The sequence below is a fragment of the Pelodiscus sinensis genome, chromosome 1 (assembly GCF_052426305.1).
Source record: "Pelodiscus sinensis isolate ZL-2025 chromosome 1, ASM5242630v1, whole genome shotgun sequence".
NCBI classification, from domain to species: Eukaryota; Metazoa; Chordata; order Testudines; family Trionychidae; genus Pelodiscus; species Pelodiscus sinensis.
The window spans coordinates 231,060,530-231,075,074 of record NC_143052.1 but is presented as its reverse complement, the minus strand read 5'-3'; the positions used below and the strand labels follow the sequence as shown (position 1 = coordinate 231,075,074).

Here is a 14,545-nt window from a genome sequence, read left to right as displayed (position 1 = left end):
CTTTTAAAGTGTTAGACTGAAATAGTAGAGGAAGGGGCTTCCCTTAGTAATTTTTATCCCAATACAACATGACTGGCCTGCAGGAGACTGAAGTTCAATTTCCCTGCCTGCTTGATACAAGGAAGGGGATTTCAACATTAGTTTCACAGGCCTAGTCAACACTACATGGGAAGGTGGAAGTAAGATACACAACTCCAGCTATGTAAATTACGTAGCTGGAGTCAACTTATCTTAAATCCCCGTCCACACAGTGGGAGGTTGACAGAAGCATGAGGAGTAGGCGTACCAGTGCCAATGGGGGTGCTCTCTGAGTTCAATCTAGCAGGTCTATACTACACCCACTAAATCCAACCCCAAAAGATCAACCACGGCAGTATTGATCTTCCAAGTGGTGCAGACATGCCCCCACAGTACAGCAGAAAGCCCTTACAAGTTGAATAAAGGTCATACATGGAAGCTGCCTCGTCCTCCTCCAGTGGGGAGGGCATCTCTGATTCGCTCCTGTTGAAGCTGTTCCTTTTTAATATAAATTATTAAATAGGCATTGGATCAAGGACTTGATCTTGGGTCACCTGAATTCAAGGTTAGTGTCCTAAACTCCAGTTTTATAGAATAATTCTCACTCTTTCCTTAGCCCTATGACTATTCAGTGTCATTAAAGATGATGACGAAGTGCCACTATAAATTTAATGTGGGAATAATAAGATTTGAGAGCCAGATGTTTAAAAGGCCAGAAGACCAGGGCCAGTTCAAAAATGTAAGCACAGCGGTGCACTTAATTTCATGCTTACTTATCATAATGGTGTTTGCAAATCTAATGTTTGTATGTGCAAATTGCCACTGGGATGCTTAAGTGGGGTGAATCAACCTACTAATAATGATTCACTGCCTGCAAGAGAAGGGGGCAGTTGTAACACAGTTGAGTTCTTACAAAACAAGCTTGTTAGCAAATGGATGGACTCACTACATATAATGGAAGGAAGAAATGCAACTGCGGAAGAGACACATACCATTGTAGCTGTGAACGGAATGTTGTCAATGAGGGATGATGCCAGAGCAGAGACCCAGAGGACTAAAATGATAGCCACCGCAAGGCGCTGATCCTCAGGAACCACCTGGCATGGAGAAAGATGCAGTTACAAATCCATTTACACTGAAATCTAACTGACATTTTTTTCAGCTGTAATAACCTTGCTATTTCTATGTGCTACAAATGGCAAAATTGTATAGAATCTACACCAACTCGTCAACACACTCATTTGTAAAAGGTGATACAAATATAAAATACATTTTAAAAAAGGAAATAACTGATAGATTTATTCATACAATATCACTACTAATTCAGCAGAAATGTGGGAAAGGGGCATAGACTCATAGGACTGGAAGAGACCTTAAGAAGTCATCTGCACTCATGGCAGAACTAAGCATTATCTAGACCATTCCTGACAGGTGTTTGTCTCACCTGCACTTAAAATGCAACAAGTAACATTTCTAACAATCATGTTTACAGTTCATGCAAGAAATGTACTGCACAGCTATACTTATACTTTTCCCCCTCTATTTATTATATTATCTTTCCCCTCCATTATTAATTAATTCAAACTACAGAAAAGATTTGCTATTCAGAGAAGATCATCTATTCTGGCTTGGGAGAGGTCTACAAGCTCTATATTGAAGACCATAGAATGACATGCACCCATTGCACATCTGATGCAAGAATACAGTTATACTTGAATATGCAATGATTAATCAGTATATTTATTAAAGCCATAAAAACGTTTCTCTATTTTGGTAGTGAGATAACTGTAAACATTGTAATGTACCTTTATTAACAAAGCTGTCTGTTCTCCTATATAATCTATTAAATGAAGATGAGCCAAAGCCTAAAAGAGATAAATTTAGATCAACCAATAGTATGTGAGCAATTATGCAGTTGAAAAAAATATTTTAAAGTGAATTAAAACAGATCCAACACAATTATTTTATCTCAAAATGATGACAGTGTTCACACTATGTATAACATACACATTGCAATTTGGCAAGCTACTGAGAACGGTAAAAATGGCAGAAGAGCCACATTATTTGTGGAATTTTGTTGCATTTGAAATGTCATCCAGACTAAAGGGAATGTAGGGCACAGACATCTCATCTCCATTAAGAGGAAACACTCTGAGGTTCGAAGTTTCCCTTCTTCTGAAGTGGACGTATTTTGTTTGACTATTTGAGAGCAAACTATTGTAAACCTAAACAAACCCTAGATATTAACCAATGCCTTAAATCAAATATTTCAATCTCTGGACAGTTCAAGGCTATGTCTACACTCGCGGCTTCTTGCTCGAGTAAGATACAAATGAGGCTAAGCGTGGAATATTGCTAAGCCTCATTTGCATGCCTAATGAGCCACCATTTTTTTCAGAAGAGGCTCTTGTGCAAGGAGCATCTACAGTGCCCCTTCTTGCGCAAGAAAAACTCTCTTGTGCAATGCCGTTACACCTATTACTTTTCAGGAAGAACGGCATTGCGCTTAGTGTGCTTCAACTGTCAGCAGAATCTCTCTTCTGGGCCAGGAGCTTTGTCCATGTTTTTGTGTGGTACTGAGATGCACTGCAATGACAGGGCAGCAGTCCTTTAGTTTTTATATTTATATCTGGTGTCATCCATGTTGCAAAGTCATGGCACTCTTGAGGAGAATTGTAGTGTCCTACCTAGTAAGTCCCTTGTGTTAAAGATGATTTAGATTATCTAGAGCAATAATATGCTGTATGTCAATTACTTGTATACAAAGGGGGAAATGTACTTTCAGTCTAGATTACTTTTATCTTAGAAATAGAGAATAAATACAGAGGGGAGGAAGGGGGAGAGCGAGAGAGAGGATGCATATATAATGTTCGGCAACTGAAATGAAAAACAAAATGGCAGCTACCTCACTGCCAACCCAGGAATAGGGAAGAATCTCTTCTGCATTTAAAAATAATGTACTCAGAAAACAGGTGGCAACTTTCAAAGAAAGGACTATTCACTGAAAAATTCTAAATCATTAAACATTTGTATTTATTTTTAAACATACAAACTTTAAAATATTAACATCATCAACTTTAGGTGACTTTAGTATAGATTCATAGTCCTGCCCAACAAGTTTCAAAATAGATAACATTAAAAACTGCATGTGTAAGAGTGTATGTTAATGGATGCCCCATGTCACAATAAATGAACAATGTATGTTTTGAACTCTATAAAGCTGATTGCAACCTTTACAATGATTAGAGACTCCAATGATCTTTCAGGAGTTTACTAGATTCTGAACTCTGTATTAAAAGGTACTAGCTGATTTATTCGTGACAAATATTTGCTGTACATTTAGCACATTTTTCTGTTGACGAATTGTTCACAAATAAATCCAAATATATACATCTATTTACAATTTATAGTTATTTGATTAAAGGGTATGCAAACAGATTTCAAATTGAGTCATTTATAAACTGTTCATTTTGATTATTCACTATTCATGGTGTGTGACTGTTCAACCAAGTCATATTATGGTCTGATTTCTGTACCATGATTGGATGATTTGAACTTTTAAAAGAAAATACTGACTAGTGAGCACTCTTGTGCAGGTACAAAAGCTCCTGTTTGCATGTGAATGCAGGTATTCATTTGAAAAACACACATTTGCCAAACATTTGTGCCAAAGCAAAACATTTCACATCTACATTCTGAAATAATAAATCAAATGGATCTCACGCGGGACTGAATCAACCAGCCATGCGGAAACCAAATGTACGATGTAGTCAACTATTCAAACATCGCTTGCACTCAACATTTTAACAATGTCTTTCATTATCTGAAATTTGCTCTTGTGTGCTAGACCACACAACGAGCTTCCAAAAAATCTCATTTGAAGCCTTTCAGATAAGCCATTTTGTAGCCAGGATATAAGGAAAAGTATGGTATTTTCAAACTATGACTAACTCCTGTTTTTTTCTTATGCCTGTCTAGATAACTTTAAACTTGTTTTAAAAATAACTGATCACATGGAACACACATGCCAAGTTTGAAATGAAACCCTCACTTTGCTGGAAATTATGGAAGTAGAAGGGGAAGAGGACAAACTATGGGTTATAATGAAAAGTGAGACTGGGGTCCAGAAGCAGATGTCACTATTCCATATTTCTGTTCTCTTATTAGAACTAAACTATTAACAGAAACATTACAGAGCTTTTGCCCCCTTATGTGAGCACTCTATTCAGGATAATGCTTGCCCTCGTTACTCACATGCTTCTTGCATTTCTAGCTATTCAACTTATAGAAATCACAGGTTAAAAATAATGGGGAACAACTAGTTTTTGTCTTAATTCTTTTACCCTTACCTCCATTAGAACAAACAGTGCTGCAAAAAAAAGAAGTGTTGCCCATTCCACTCTGTTTAGTATCATCTCAAAATCATGGATATCAGCTAACACTAGTAGCCAAATAGCTCCCAACATTGCAATCCATCCTGCATGGAAAGAGAAAGAGAGAAGAGCGAGTATGTGTTACATTTTCTAACTATGGCTAAGATGCACATTTATTTTACATACTAATGACATAAAATATGAATCCACATATTTTTCATTTAAACATTTTCTGACCTACTTCTTTATGCTGACTATGGAGCAAGGAAAGTTCACTAATCTATTTTACAAGACTATGTTCTAGTTTTATGCAGAAATAGAAACCCCATACAAATGCTATGGCAGAGAGGGTACACATTTAATTTTCAATCCCATGATGTTCGGGCCTGTAATGCCCAGGAAGTGCTGAGGAATTGGCAAGCATGTTCAGGCTTTAGGGAAAGGAACCATCTAGTGCAGCTGAAAAATCCACTGAGTTTGCTTCAGAAATAAAATTCCAAGTCATTAGAACAGGCACTAAAAGGCTCTGAAGAACATTCTCTCCAGTCTTCAGACAGAACATTGGTGGCTGCTATATAGGACTTTCTAGAGCATGAAGTGAGGAAATGTAAGACTATTCCAGATCAGGTGTTGTCGCTTAAAAACAATGATAAACTATGTACACAAAGAGTACGCACTTACCACTTTTACATATATATTGTGTGTATATTTTATTAATACAATTAGACAAGGTGGGGGAGATCATATAATTTATTAGACCAACTTCTTTTGGTAAGAAAGACAAACTTTCAAGTTCAGGCCAACAGAAGTTAGTCTAGTAAAAGATATTACCTCACCCAACTGCAGGACTACCCAACATACGGCCTGTGGGCTGCATATGGCCCCTGGCCCATGTTTTTGCAGCCTGTGGTGCAGTTTGGGTTTACACAGGGCCTGTGGGTGGGAGCCAAAACAAAAAAGGAATCAATATAATGGTTTTCTGTTGATATATGGTTTAGCAGTTAAATTCCTGGACTGTCATTGCTCATTAAAAGTGCTGTCATATGGGGGAAATTGGGTAAATATTGCATTTTATTAATAGCAGCAGAACTGACTTAAATGGGGCCTGTGTGTTGTGTAGTCTTGCCTTAATCTTTGTATTCATGCCCATCAGTGTGAAAGAAGCTATTTGCATATATTTGCATATATATGCAACCCCACTTAAGTTCAAAGTAGGAATAAGATCCTCCGGAAAAGGGCGCTTTTTCCAGAGGATCGGGGCCAGTGTAGACGCTCTTTTCCGGCTTTTCTAAAAGCCGGAAAAAAGCGGCGGACATTTTTATTTAAATGCCGCGGGGGATATTTAAATCCCCCGCGCATTTCCCTACTACGATGGCTGAAATTAACATGCCCCTTCCAGAAAAGGGGCCAGTGTAGACGTAGCCTATATACAGTTACATACTTCTTTTTTTATCCACAGATGTCCAAAAGCACAAAGCTTAATATTCAACAAGGAAAAACAATCACAGGCTCTCCATGACTCACATTTAAATGTATTCTGGAACCATCTGTGCATGAAATAGTGATTTCTGCCAAAGGACTATGCCAAATTTCAAATTAAGAAACTTCAGATTTCAAAAACAACGAGGAGTCCTGTGGCAATTTAAAGACTAACAAATTTATTTGTGCATAAGCTTTCATGGGCTGCGACCCACAAAAGCTTATGTCCAAATAAATTTGCAAGACTCCTCATTGTTTCTGCTGAAACAGACTAACGCAGCTACCCCTCTGAAACTGTTCAGATTTCAAAAAGAATTTTCATTAGTCATAGGCCCACTTTTCTGAGAAGGAAAATTTATTATAAAAGGGGACAATATTTGTATGAAAAACTATTGTGATGCATCGTTTTTTGAATTATTAATCATATGCACAAAGCTTCTCACTATTTCAAGTTAGTTCTCTTTTCACTGTGACTTGTTCCTATATGTCAATCAAAAATGCCTGTGGGGAAACAAAATCCTTCCTGGTAGAAATCTTCAAGTCAAAGACTAGTAATCAAGTACTGATGAAGATTTAGAGATACTAAGATCCTGCCACAGGGCAAATAGATAAATAAAATGGCTTTCTAAGAGGACACTTCTACCTCACTGATGCTGAAAATAGCAAAATATAGCACATTGATTCCATGCATGTACGATATGGGGTCATTCAGCTGGTACACATGTGCTTTCTGCTTCCCTTACCCCCAAAGAACATAGAACATAAGAATGGCCATATTGGGGTCAGACCAAAAGTCCCTCTAGCACAGTATCCTGTCTTCTGGCAATGACCAATGGCAGATGCTTTTGAGAGAATGAACCGAACAAGTGATTCAAGTAATCCATCCCCTGTCACCCATTCCCAGCTTCTGGCAAACAAGCTCATTTTTAAGAACCTTCTCCAAAGGTTTAATATTGAGACAATGACATTCCATCTAAATTTGATTAAGAAATAAAAGCAGAAACATATAGCTCGAATATTCTCTCCATTAATGAAGATAGTGAATGTTGACTGATGCCCTTCAATTTCTAAAGAAAGATCCACAGCAATTCTACATAATATTCCCTTACATAGGAGTTGCATTTTTTTTATTCTTCCAATACATATGTATTTTTGGAACTTAAAATAACATATTGCATGCTTACAAGGGAATGGTAGAATAAATACAGTCCTCTGAGCACAGCACACTTGTTGATAATACTTCATGCGTAAAAATATATAGAAATGTTTTTGTTATCTAGCACTCATTAGAAAGTCAAGAAAAGTTTTTACAAAGCCACATCATATTGGGTCTTGATTAGGAATTTTCATTGCCTCTTAAGGGAATTGTAAAATTGAGTTCCATGAATAAACATTTTCTCTCTTGATTTTAACTGATAGCTCTTCTCTCACTGGATCCTTTATCTATGAAGACCCCATTGTAATAGCCTTCTTGGAAAAGTTCTCTTAGTACTTGCTTTTCTAACTAATGTCTCCTCTCTCTTCCCTTCCACTGGTCTCCAAACCTTGGTAGCATTCCCTTTCTAAGGCTACGTCTAGACTACATGCCTCTGGCGACAGAGGCATGTAGATGAGGCTACCCGGCATAGTAAAATGAAGCGGTGATTTAAATAATCACCGCTTTATTTAAATTTACATGGCTGCCGCGCTGAGACAATCAGCTGTTTGTCGGCTCAGTGCGGTAGTCTGGACGCACGGGTGTCAACATCAAAGGCATTTGTTGACCACCCAGGTATGCCTCCTGGAATGAGGTTTACCTGGGTGGTTGACAAATGCCTTTGATGTCGACACCCGCGTGTCCAGACTACCACGCTGAGCCGACAAACAGCTGATCAGCTCAGCGCTGCAGCCATGTAAATTTAAATGAAGCGGCGATTATTTAAATCGCCGCTTCATTTTCCTATGCCTGGTAGTCTCATCTACATGCCTCTGTCTCCAGAGGCATGTAGTCTAGACATAGCCTTAGACTCTGTGTCCTCAAAGCTGTCAATTTGAGCCTTGATAATCTGGCTTCTGATATCTCCATGGTACTAAAACCACTCTCACAAGAATTCTCCTCTTAACATGTGAAAAATCTGATGTATTGAGGTTGCATGTGCTTGCAGAAAGGAGGGTGAGGGATTATGAAATCTCATTGCTTTCACAATTCAACAAAAATACTTTCTTATTAACTAGTGATAAACACAAAGTGGAACACGGAGCCAAACCTCCCCAAACTTTGAGGAAGCTCAAATTCCAGGATTCTCCAATGGGCCTAAACACGGACTACAAACCCTCACCACAGATACTGAGGACATTGTGATAGAATTAGATTCCAGATCCAAAAGTCATGATCGATTGCTATCTCCACTTACCACCAAGAAAGGAAACACTACCATTTGGCAAACATCCATATTGAGTCCATTTAGCCCTGTGGTGAGAATAAGTCCCCACCAGCAGTGGTCAAGCAGCCCAAAACCAACACTTCCACTACTAAGGGTACACCTACATAGCAGGGCTAAAGCCGAAATAAGCTACGCAACTTGAGCAACATCAATTGCATAGCTTAAGTCAAAATAGCTTATTTCGGCTTTTGGTGCGGCCTACACAGCAGGAAGTCTGAGAAAGAGCACTCGTCCTTCTACTTCCCTTACTCTTCATAAAATGAGGGTTACAGGAGTTAGAGTACGAAGTTCTCCAGCTCACCATTATTTCAACAATGTGTCAAAATAACTGCTTGTAGTGTAGATGCGGACTATGATATTTTGAAATAACGTCATTTATTCTGAAATAACACTGCTGTGTATATGTATCCTAAGGGAGAAACTGGGGCAAAAATGGCACATAAAGAGAGCATGGTTGGCCTACAAGGGGATGTAGGTAGGCCAGCTGGGTCCCTCCAGCAATGATTCTCTGACAAAGCCCTAGCTGCAAAATGGAGCTGCCCTCCCAGGATGGAATCCCTGAGGGAGGTGGGCACCCACTGCAGAGGATGAATGCTTCAAGCCCTGCTGAGTGTGAATCTGGACTAATGAGTTCCATATCCATCTCCTTTCTCCATAAGTGGAGAATTTTGCCAGACAGGGGAATTGGTGCAGTTCTGCAGCTTAAGGAGGAAAGTGAGTGGGTGAGGTGTAAGGATGTAGTGCCCTCCTCTACACAAGTCACCTGCATGGTATCATGTAGGAAATGGAATTGATTTGGACGGAAGATTATGTCATCTGTTGTCAAGATGGATGCTGGCTTTTGATTGCACAACCTGAAAGTGTATCTGTTATGCTCAAATTCCAGGATTCTCCAATGGGCCTAAACACCAGTGCACTCAACTGAAGTAATTTAAAATGCTGATATGTGTAGAACAGGTGGAGGGAAATGTTCCCAGGAAAATGCTTGACATCTGATATAATCTTGAGCACTGCAAAGGCAAGAAGGTAAGCTCTTTAAAAGTATTTATAAGAAAAGGAAAAGAAAGGAAAGTTCTCCAGGGTTACTTTAGCAATACTCATAGAAGAGGTGAATTCCTAATCTCTGTCCATGGTATCCCTTGGCTATCACCATTGACAGCTCTCCTATATCCTTCCTTCCTGCCAAACTAAAACCAAAGTGTAATCTATTAATACAAATTAAATGATTCATTAATCCTTTGACTTGCTTGGTGTGATCTTCACCATAGCTGAAGATCTGACCTTAGTGACATTGAGTATAAATAAGGACTATGATGAATTAATGTTTCATAGGAATTGAATGATTTCTCTCTCTTATGTCAGATGCCACTACACCACAGCAAATAAAGATGATCAATGTTCATTTCCATTGATGTCAACAAAAGTTTTGGTTTCAAGACTAATGGCAAAATTAGGTCTCCACCACCTTTCTCCCTATACTACCGTCAACATTTATACCTATACTAACCAAGCACTAAATGGCAGCATTTTGGACCCATATTGCACAAATGTAACATTAGCAAACCTGTAACATTTAAGAACTAACCATTTTTAATTTTTCTGGAGCAATCTGTGTAAATATCTTGGAATTATTTATTTCTTCCTGTCTTTCATGAACACAAACCACTTTAACGCTGTCTAGACTACATGCCTCTGTCGTCAGAGGCATGTAGATTAGACACATAGGCAAATGTAGCCGCGATTTAAATGATCGCGGCTTCATTTAAATTTACATGGCTGCCGCGCTGAGCCGACAAACAGCTCATCAGCTGTTTGTCCGCTCCGTGCACTAGTCTGGACGCTCCCCTGCCGACATCAAAGCCCTTTGTTGGCAGCCCCGTTATTCATCGTGGGACGAGGTTTACCGGGGCTGCCGACAAAGGGCTTTGATGTTGGCAGGGGAGCGTCCAGACTAGTGTGCTGAGCGGACATACAGCTGATGAGCTGTTTGTCGGCTCAGCGCGGCAGCCATGTAAATTTAAATGAAGCCGCGATCATTTAAATCGCGGTTTCATTTGCCTTTGCCAAAACAACAAATCTACATGGCTCTGTCGACGGAGCCATGTAGTTTAGACGTACCCTAAATGTGCTATTCAGAGGGAATAATTATTTATTAATGTTTATGTAAATGCGTTGCAGAGAGAAACATTATAACTCATTTGTTAACATGGTGCCAATGTTTTATTAGGATGTTTTTCTATAAGTTACTGCCAGTCTTTATAAACTGTATTAGGTTTACACACAAGTGTTTACTATGAGACATCCTCCAGTGTAGTTTTCTTCAGTCCTCACTAGCAAACACCTAAGAGTAGTGATGGATAGCACTAGCAGCTCCTACCCCTCAAGAGTTATTACATGTGTAATTGTCCAGGAATCAGTCTTATCACCTTTTTTTAACATATGCAGTACAGGCAGAGATGAAAGTAAGGCAATGCACCCCAGTACAACCCTCATAGACTTTAAGGTCAGAAGGGACCATTATGATCATCTAGTCTGACCCCCTGCAAGAGCCGGCTGGGGTGCTCCGCTGAGAGATGGCTGGGGCACTCCCATGACAGCCAGCTGGTGGACAGCGTGGCTTGCAGTGCATTCTCCCAGAGCCTGGCACCCAGGGCTCCTGGTGCAGGCTGGCGTGATGACCTGGCGTGTACAGCCAGGTGGAGCAGGCATGGCAAAGGGGCTGGCTGTAGGCATGCTGTAGGGAAGCCATGAGCACTCCCAGTCCATGCCTGTCCTACTGCCTCTCTCAGTGGACTCTCAGCAGTGAATGTGCCATCTGTGGTGTGAGCTGCTGCAACCAGACTTGGGAAGAAGCCAGGGGAAGGGAACGGCAGCCACAGGGTTGGTCTTTTGCAACTCTGCTGATTTCCCAGCAGCAGTGCTCCCACACAGCCAGCCAACAGCTCCCCCTGGTGACAGTGGCAGCAAAGAGGTGTATCAGGGCAGGGACCCATCAACCCACCAGGTAAGGTTACCCAGCCTCAGGGCCCCCACATATCCCCCCCTTCCAACCCCCTATTCTGACTCCTGCATCTTCCTCCCACCCCCAGCCATTTGCCCTGACTCTTGCACCTCCCCCATATCCCATCTGCCTGCCCTGACTCCTGCACACCTCCACACCCTAAGGGCCTCCTCCCCTAAGCCCCGCACACAATCCAATCCTGACTCCTGCATTCTCAGACTCCTGCCCTGACTCCTGCACTCCCTCACACGCCCCAACCCTCTACCCTGATCCACCACATGCTCCACCCTACACTTACATTTTTAAAAATTACCGTGGTATTGCAAAGACCCCACCCCCAACCCAGAGCTTCCCCCTCCCCCGAGGGAACAGGTTGTGATAGGACAGTACCTGTAAGAAATTTAAATTACTTTCACACCAACACTAGGAAATAAATTATACTCTCATGTCCCCCTCCTCTAATACTGCAAAGTACACACCACTTTCCATCTCTTTCTCAGAAGGCGTAATCTATGTCATTACATACCATGTCCCAGGCAAAACATTCTCAAATCTTGAAATATTTTATGGAATTGAAATACTCTGGGGACTGGATTCTCTATATAAGAGTCTCAGAGCCCCTTGTACTCCATAGGAACACAAAAACTACCTACCAGGGTTGTGGAGGCATGGGTTGGTTTGGTTTTGGTTTTCTGGTAACAGGTTGTGGTTCACCCTACCCACAAGCATCGGAATGATCTTTAGTCATTGCATGACATCTAACCTTCCTATTACATTGCAAATCCCGACTTTCTAGAGAAGTCCACTCACAATATCAGAAGCAGAACAAAGTGCAAAAGAAAGAAGCAACACAAGGTAGCAGACAGAGAAAAGAAAGGAAAGAGAGGAAGCTGGGAGGGAAATCCTCCAAGAAACAGCACCTAAAAGAATGCTAAAAGAACTCTCCAATACCAAATTCTACAGGCCACTTTCCTCAGATCCCACTAAGGAATATACTAAGAAACTGCACCATCTGCTCAGGACACTCCCCAAACAAACACAGGAACAAATCGACACACCTTTAGAGCCCCGACCAGGGTTGTTCTATCTATTACCCAAGATCCACAAACCTGGAAATCCCGGACGCCCCATCATCTCGGGCATTGGCACTCTTACTGAAGGACTGTCTGGCTATGTGGACTCTCTGCTCAGACCCTACGCCACCAGCACTCCCAGTTACCTTCGTGACACTACGGATTTCCTGAGAAAACTACAATGCATAGGTGATCTTCCAGAAAACACCATCCTAGCCACCATGGATGTAGAGGCTCTCTACACAAACATCCCACATGCAGATGGAGTACAAGCTGTCAGGAACAGTATTCCTGATGATGCCACAGCACAACTGGTGGCTGAACTCTGTGAATTTATCCTCACACACAACTATTTCAGATTTGGTGACAACATATACCTCCAGACCAGTGGCACTGCTATGGGCACCCGCATGGCCCCACAATACGCCAACATTTTTATGGCTGACCTGGAACAACGCTTCCTCAGCTCTCGTCCACTTACACCCCTTCTCTACCTACGCTACATCGATGACATCTTCATCATCTGGACCCATGGGAAGGAGACTCTGGAAGAATTTCACCATGATTTCAACAGCTTCCACCCCACCATCAACCTCAGCATGGACCAATCTACACGGGAGGTCCATTTCCTGGACACCACGATACAAATAAGTGACGGTCATATCAATACCACCCTATACAGAAAACCTACCGACCGCTATACTTACCTGCATGCCTCCAGTTTCCATCCCGGACACACCACACGATCCATTGTTTACAGCCAAGCACTGAGGTACAACCGCATATGCTCCAACCCCTCAGACAGAGACCTACACCTACAAGACCTTCAACAAGCATTCTGTAAACTGCGATACCCACACGAGGAAGTGAGGAGACAGATTGACAGAGCCAGACGTGTACCCAGAAGCCTCCTGCTACGGGACAAGCCCAAGAAAGAAACCAACAGAACACCACTGGCCATCACCTACAGTCCCCAGCTAAAACCTCTCCAACGCATCATTAGTGATCTTCAGCCCATCCTGGACAATGATCCCTCGCTCTCACAGGCCTTGGGAGGTAGGCCGGTCCTTGCCCACAGACAACCCGCCAACCTGAAGCATATTCTCACCAGCAACTACACACCGCACCATAATAACTCGAACTCAGGAACCAATCCTTGCAACAAACCTCGGTGCCAACTCTGCCCACATATATACACCAGCAACACCATCACAGGACCTAACCAGATCAGCCATACTGTCACTGGTACATTCTCCTGCACATCCACCAACGTAATATATGCCATCATGTGCCAACAATGCCCCACTGCTATATACATCGGCCAAACAGGACAGTCCCTACGTAAAAGAATCAATGGACACAAATCTGATATTAGGAATGGCAACATACAAAAACCTGTAGGGGAACACTTCAATCTTCCTGGACACACAATTGCAGATCTAAAAGTAGCCATCCTGCAGCAAAAAAACTTCAGGACCAGACTTCAAAGAGAAACTGCTGAGCTACAGTTCATCTTTAAGTTTGACACAATCAACTCTGGATTAAACAAAGACTGTGAATGGCTTGCTAACTACAAAAGCAGCTTCTATTCTCTTGGAGTTCACACCTCCAGATCAGCTGCTAGAAGTGGGCCTCATCCTCCTTGATTGGATCCACCTGGTCATCTCCAGCCTGATCCTGGCCTGCATATTTATTCCTGCCTCTGGAAATTTCCACTACATGCATCTGACGAAGTGGGTCTTTGCCCACGAAAGCTTATGCTCCTACACTTCAGTTAGTCTATAAGGTGCCACAGGACTCCTCATCACCTAAAAGAATGAGAGCAGAGTGTCTTAATTTACTGCATTTCATTGCCTACATCAATTCATAGACATTAAGGTCAGAAGGGACCACCATAACTATCGTGATCACCTAGTCTGACCCTTGCACATCACAAGCCTGAGAACCTCACCCACCCATTTCTGTAATAGACTTTTAAAATCCGGCTGAGTTATCAAAGTCTTTAAATCATGGTTTAACAATTTCAAGTTACAGAAGAGTCGTCATTTACACTGCAAGTGCCCCAAGCTACAAGGGAAGTCAAAATGGGAAAACCAGGGTCTCTGCCAATCTGACCCCATCACAGAATTCCTTCCCAACCCCAAATATAGAGATCAGTCAGAACCTGAGTATGTGGGC

The 14,545-nt window shown here is 41.6% G+C and overlaps 1 protein-coding gene across 1 annotated transcript in view; it reads right to left on the bottom strand.

Annotated features, from left to right (window-relative positions):
- The window catches only part of OCA2 (OCA2 melanosomal transmembrane protein), a 367,587-nt gene that overhangs the window by 116,204 nt on the left and 236,838 nt on the right, over positions 1-14,545 (bottom strand). Inside the window, exons 19-21 of the mRNA XM_006116097.5 lie at positions 4,368-4,495; positions 1,824-1,883; positions 1,011-1,115 (exon numbers count right to left, since the gene is read on the bottom strand). Of these exons, the coding sequence (XP_006116159.1) occupies positions 1,011-1,115; positions 1,824-1,883; positions 4,368-4,495 (293 nt within the window). The remainder of the gene's footprint in view (positions 1-1,010; positions 1,116-1,823; positions 1,884-4,367; positions 4,496-14,545) is intronic.